Source organism: Helianthus annuus, chromosome 12 (genome assembly GCF_002127325.2).
Source record: "Helianthus annuus cultivar XRQ/B chromosome 12, HanXRQr2.0-SUNRISE, whole genome shotgun sequence".
In the NCBI taxonomy this organism is placed as follows: Eukaryota; Viridiplantae; Streptophyta; class Magnoliopsida; order Asterales; family Asteraceae; genus Helianthus; species Helianthus annuus.
In genome coordinates, this window is record NC_035444.2 from 3,413,451 (window position 1) to 3,420,148 (window position 6,698).

Below are 6,698 nucleotides of genomic sequence, written 5' to 3' on the forward strand. Positions count from 1 at the left end.
GTGGTTCCTGAAGGTTTGTTTATCTGAATATGTTACAAAATTTCAAATTTTGGTTTGAATTAATATGCATGGATTTAGGGATATTTTGATAATTAATTTTAATTAATTATAAATAAATAGGGTCAAAATGTCTAAATTACCCCTAAACTAATTTTTAATTGAATAACACTTGTCATTTATGTATTGGTTCTTATGGTTCTTACAAAAACAAGAGTTTGTATTTGATCCCATGCCTATATATATATATATATAGATTAGTTATGGACGTATGGCTAGTTATGAGAAAGGTTGTTTATTTGAGCTTTAAATATCAAAAGGCTAATTATCAGATGGTTGTTAATTTGAGCTTTAAATATCAAAATTTAGATAATGAACACAAGAAACGTGATAAGGGTTTAGGGGGATTTTAATTCATTAGAATTTATAAAATTTATCATCCAATATGCACAAAATGTTAAAAGCTAAAAAAAAAAATCCTAAATCTTAAACTTCTAAATGAAAACGAGAAATTGTAATACTTTTACAAAATCTTATTTATATATAGTATTAGGTTAAACTACCTATAGTGGAGGGGTTTAAAGAGAGGGTGTGGAGCTACACGTGGCTGCTATGTCAAGAGAGGGGGGCAAGCCCAAAAATGCATGGGGTGGAAGGGCTTGAATGGGGGCGGTTTTTTTTTTTTTTTTTTTTTTTTTTTTTTTTTTTTTTTTTTTCTAACTAACCAATCAAACCATAACCCAAACTCCACAACCAACCACCAACCTCCGCGTTACCACAAACCATCGCCCCATGCCAGTTAAGTTCTCAATATTGGTGCCCCACGTCATGAAGCGGAGCGGTGTGTCGGCGTTCTTGAATCCCTACGCCACCCTCCACACCAACGACTCCAAGTAGTCTTAGTGTCTTGGGTATTGCACGTGTTAAAAAAAACATGTGTATTGTATGAATCGATTAAACTCTTGTATTGCACCCGTGGAATAAAAGGTAATATAATTAGTTAATACATACAGTCATCAAAATATGTCTTTAAATTTTGAATTTTGATGTGACAATTATGAATTCTAGAGTAAACTGCAGTTTTAGTCCTTGTGGTTTACGCCAACTGACACCTTACAACCCTATTTTCAAAATTCCTCTTTTTATACCCCGACATTTCCAAAATGCATCAATGTACCCCCTGCTACCTAATGAAATCATATTTATATTAGTTTGAATATGAAATGACAGTTATACCCTTTCTGTTTACATCTTTATGGTTTCTAATAACCGACAATTTAAGTCCCTGGACAAGTTTAATGATTCCCACCAAATGGCCAATTGAAGACTAGAATGACACACTGTACCATTAAGTTTGGTACATTTTAAGGTCATATGACCAATTCAATACTAGAATTACACAATGTACCATTACAGTTTGACCATGTAAAGTCAAACCATCCATTATAACCTTAAAAGTCACAAAATGTACCATTACAGTTTGACCCTGCAAAGTCAAATGACCAATGAAAGACTAGAATTACATTAACGAACCATTAAGTTTGACACTGCAAAGTCAAATGGCCAATTCAAGACTAGAATTAGATTAATAAACCAGTACGTTTGAATCCTTAAGTTAAATGTTCATTCTGTTTTGACCATACTACAAAGTCAACTAACCATAATTAAGTCAAAATGACCATTCTGTTTGACCCTGCAAAGTCAATTGACCTTATTCAAGTTAAATTAGCATTATGTTTGACCCTACAAAGTCATTTGAGCATAATCAAGTCAAATTAGCATTTTTTTGACCTTGCAAAGTCAAATGACCATAATTAAGTCAAATGCCATTCTGGTTTGACCCTGCAAAGTCAAATTAGCATATTGTTTGACCATAATTAAGTCAAATGACTATTCTGCAACGTGAAATGACCATAATTTAAATCCAATACCATACTAGTGTTAACTCTCTCACGTTGTTGTGGGGGCATAAAATCATACTACGTAGCACGAATGGCATAGCACCACCATCGACTACCAACACCGAAAAAACTTATATTAAAATAGACATAAAAAATGAAAAATAAACCGAACTAAAATTAGACGTAAAAACGTTGAACCACGAAAGCGAAACGTAAAACATAGAAAACAATAACTATGTCGATCTAGGACCAGTGTGCTGCGGCGAGGTCATTGAACGGAAAAAAGGCGTAGAAACGTTGAACCACACATACACGTTGTGGCGTGTTAACTTGCAAAATTTAGATCAGACCGAAACGAAATATGTAAAAGATGAATAGTATAGGGAACTAAAGTTGAAAGTAAAACAAACTGGAATTAAATTAGGGATGAGCTCAGAAAATACCAGTGCCAAAACTTGTCAAATATAAGTCCCAGTACCGGTATTTGTGTAAAATTCGGTAAAATATGTTAAAGTTACAAAGAAAAGCTTAATAATCAAACTTCAAAAAGCATAAAAAGGTATGAAGTTTAGTGTGAGGGTCCATCAATTTAGAAAGTATATCATTACTTTTACCAAAATTAGACTTGACATCTTTTATTTTAGGTGTAAGTTCAAGATAGAAACCAAAACGTGTCTCTTATTACATACACAATAAATACAAATAAAATCCTACAAATATTTACTCAAGGATCAAAAAATGACATCTTTGAAGTTGAATCTTGTGGTGGTCACGACCATCGTGGTCGCATATTTGCATTTTCCCACAACAATGGCTAGTAATAACTGGATTGTAGGTGGTCCTCGCGGGTGGATTGTGCCTCCGAATCCCGATTATTATGAATCATGGAAGAAAGGAAAGGAATTTTTCAATTCCGACGAATATTGGTTTGTCTTTAAAAACAGATCGCATAACGTCATAGATGTAAATAAGGAGGCGTTCGACGCATGTGACCCCAACAAGGACACCAACGCCACGTATATCACTGAAACGAGGACTAGAGGTGTCGTGTTCATGACCGCTGGCATTAAATATCTCATTTGCTCACATCATTGTTCAAAAGGCCACAAAATAATGATCGACGTCAAAGAGTCAAAAGAAGAGTGGTAGTTCTCAATTTCTTAACATGGAATACCATATAATAAAATGTTTGTAGACGTTTTAACTACATAAAGAATAAAAATAAAATTTGAAATATTTTAACCTATAAATATTTTAAACTTTAGGAGTGAACTATGTGGAGGCACTAGTCTTGTATTGTCAAAGTAACTTGTTCAATAGTTCATCTCTTTCAGATGATATAAGGAGTGGAAGCTGAAGAACTTTTAAAAGAACATAATTTCTATTTGCTTTAGGGTGGGCGGGGTACCCATCGAAACCCACGCGGGGACCCCTCTTGCCGAGCGGGGATGGCACCGCCATCACTTAGGTGAGGTAGAGAGAGGGAGTGAAATGGGTGGGGATTCACCGAAGAGAGGGGGAGGAGAGAGGGAGGAGAGAGGATGAGTGGACCAATGAGAAGTTTTCTTTCTTTCTTTTTTTTTTAATAAAAAACCAAGTCACCTAAGAGGGGAGTGCCGCCATCAATTTAGGGTGTTAGGGGAGTTTAAGAGGGGAGTTGACGTGGCACACGAGGATTGGTTGGGCGTAAAAGAGGGGACTCACCTCTTAGGTGAGCACCCCTTACACCCTTAGGCTTTGCGATGACTATTAATAAAAGGCACGACCTGCTTTGCAATGACTATTAATAAAAGCCACGACCAATCGTTATCAAGAGTTTATTTGTTTTTAAATGATTCAGTTTTTACACATGGACAATTGTATGCGGTGTTATCAATAGTTAAAAGCAGAAACAAAGTTAGAGTTGATGGTGTGACAAATAAAACAGCAAATGCTAATTACTTTGACATTTTTAGTTTGTAAGTATTAATTCTAATTACAAATTTGTATTTTTTAATTCAATGTTCTATGTAGTTTCACTTAAAAAGTATATTTATAAAGTATATTAGTTCAACATGTGTATCCTACGGGTAACTAACCTAGTATTTTAATAAATTAAAACATATAGGAAGAGAGAAAACACCATATTGGAATGTATTTTTTTTTGAACGGCAAAAATTTGGATCACTGATGGACCACTAGAGTATCATCCTGCCACCAGTGAAACCACCTGATCATATCCATCTCCACTAGGTATAATGCCTATACACCATATTGGAATGTTAAACACCAAATGCAAAACGTACTCATTAATTCAACAAACTTAAAAAAACATTTTTCTATTTTATATATAAGTATACTCTGTATGCTAAAATTAAAGATAGTAAATACTTGACTTTATGATGTAATTTACTATTCACAAATGAAAGTTAATAACGCGCTAAAAAGAAAGGCTTATTCCAAATTGTACACCTAATAATAATAATATATATATCCTCTATTTAATATATAACATATATTACAAAAATCCACTATATTAATCTCATTTATCCAAAGTTATCCAACAACCTAGATGTCTTCTTAGGCTTTTTAGACATGATGATCTTTTTAGCCCCGGCTCTATCATACTGGCGTATACACATACATACACGTATGTATGTATGCAGGGGCGGACCCACATTGGTGCCACCAGGGTCTCCGGACCCCAATCTTTTTTAAAAAAATAGTAGATTCGGTATATTAAATTGTATATGGACCCGATAAATACAATTAGGTGGAAACCATAAAAATAAAAAGAAAGCTGGTGTAGTGGTAAATCTTCCTATTTTCCACCAAAAGGTCATGGGTTTAATCCTTGATAAGCCCATTTTTCTTATTTTTTTTTAAATCTAGTTCAAACCTCACTTTAACTCGACCCGAACGAGGACCGACCCGAAAATGGACCCCAATGAAATAAAATCCTGGGTCCGTCACTGTATGTATGTATGTATGTATGTATGGATGTATGTATGGATGTATGTATGTATGTATGTATGTATGTATGTATGTATGTATGTATGTATGTATGTATGTATGTATGTATGTATGTATGTATTGTATGTATGTATGTATGTATGTATGTATGTATGTATGTATGTATGTATGTATGTATGTATGTATGTATGTATGTATGTATGTATGTATGTATGTATGTATGTATAGAGAGAAAACCCACTTGAGTTGAAAAATCTTCGAAAAACCTTATGTAACAAACTTTTATTTTTCTAAAAAAATTAGAGGATGTAAGATACATATTTTTGAACATTTTGAGCCCAAAAAATTAAAAAAAAGGCCAAGTAGTTATTTTTTTTTAACAAAGTATAAATTTTTATGTAACAAGTAACATCGGTAAAAAATTACATATAACATACAAATATTGAATTTTGTTTTTTTTTAAAAGTAGTCGGCGCTTTTTTTTTTGGCTCAAAACGTAACAAAAAATGTATGTTACATTCTCTAAATTTTTTAGAAAAAAGAAGTTTATTTTTTTAACGGCAACAGAATCAATCTCGAGCATTTTCGGGACACTCACTGAACCAAACGAAGTACTCTGAGAGTAACTTGAGTCCACCATCAATTTCGGGGAAAACCCAGTAACTCACCCGCCCATAGGCACGACGGTCAAATTACCGGTAAAACCCGTTTGGCTCAAGGATCGAACCAAGGTTTCCCTGGGTCTCCTATCATTGCCCACCAGTGTGCCTCACTCTGCACCAAGTGGGAGTTGAACCTACATCTCTCAAGTTTGTTATATATGGGTTTTACAAAGATTTTCTAAGTTTTCTCAACTCAAGTGTGTTTTCTTTATATCTTTTCCCTATATTATATGTATGTATACATACATAGTTTGAGGTTCCATCACACTGCCAGAAAAGTTAGATTCAATGTTGAAGGATTCCTAATAGTTAGGTACAAATTCTAGTTGGAAAACCAAAACTTCTTTCTTATTACCCTCGATCTATAAGTACAAATCAACCATACAAACCTTTAACTCAAGGATCATATATGGCATCTTTGAGACTAACTTTTGCTGTGGTTACGACCATTGTGGTCGCATGTATGCATTTTCCCACAACGTTGGCTGCAACCGGCTACGTAGTCGGTGGTGCCAATGGGTGGTCTATGCCTCAAAAACCCAACCATTATGAGAATTGGACAAAAGGAAAGAGATTCATCAAAGGCGATGCATTCTTTTGGGTGTTTAAAGAAGGACAACATTTCGTCGCAGAAGTACCATCAAAGGAGGCGTGGGACGCATGCAACACCACCGCTTCTACCACAGTTGATGTAACGGGTCAACTCATTGAATACCTTGTGGATGTTAAAACTCACTATTACGTTTGCAAATACCATTGTTCAAAGGGTATGAAAGTAATCATCGATATCAAAGCTTCGTAGTTTGTAATTGCTTAACGATTATATATCATAAAATAAATTGGTTTATAGGTCTTTTTTATATGTAAGCCAGGATTACAGTGAGGGCGTAAAATCGTGTTGTTGCAAGACATGGAGCGCAAAACCGTGCTAAGTTGCAACCGAATAACGGCCAATCGAAAAAAAACCTAAAATAAAAACACGAATTTCTAACATCAAGTGACTTACATGACGTAAAACGTAGACGAAGTCGAATTTATACTGACACGTATTAGAAAGTCGAGAGGTAAAAAAACCCAAGGGAACAAATGCGACCACCAAACAACATGCTAAGTATTTACTCAACGACGATCAATTCCAAAAAAAGCATAAAAGAAAAACTAATAAAAAACTAAACTCGTTTAACCT

At 34.5% G+C, this 6,698-nt stretch overlaps 2 protein-coding genes across 2 annotated transcripts; both read left to right on the top strand.

Annotated features, from left to right (window-relative positions):
• The first annotated feature begins 2,708 nt into the window (after window positions 1–2,708).
• Window positions 2,709–3,443, top strand: LOC110896243 (umecyanin). Its single transcript, XM_022143706.1, has 3 exons — window positions 2,709–3,043; window positions 3,164–3,202; window positions 3,293–3,443. The coding sequence occupies exons 1-3, from the start codon at window positions 2,709–2,711 to the stop codon at window positions 3,441–3,443; spliced, it is 525 nt and encodes a 174-aa protein (XP_021999398.1).
• A 2,478-nt stretch (window positions 3,444–5,921) lies between these two features.
• On the top strand, window positions 5,922–6,314 carry LOC110896244 (cucumber peeling cupredoxin). Its single transcript, XM_022143708.1, has one exon. The coding sequence runs from the start codon at window positions 5,922–5,924 to the stop codon at window positions 6,312–6,314; it is 393 nt and encodes a 130-aa protein (XP_021999400.1).
• Window positions 6,315–6,698: the final 384 nt, after the last annotated feature.

Excerpts from the sequence above, each read along its gene's own strand:
- LOC110896243 (XM_022143706.1), top strand. The coding sequence starts at position 2,709 with ATGGCTAGTAATAACTGGATTGTAGGTGGTCCTCGCGGGTGGATTGTG. Across the intron at positions 3,044-3,163 it reads AAAGAGTCAAAAGAAGAGTG|GAGTGAACTATGTGGAGGCA; the intron begins GTAGTTCTCAAT and ends TTTAAACTTTAG. Across the intron at positions 3,203-3,292 it reads ACTAGTCTTGTATTGTCAAA|GGTGGGCGGGGTACCCATCG; the intron begins GTAACTTGTTCA and ends TATTTGCTTTAG.
- LOC110896244 (XM_022143708.1), top strand. The coding sequence starts at position 5,922 with ATGGCATCTTTGAGACTAACTTTTGCTGTGGTTACGACCATTGTGGTC.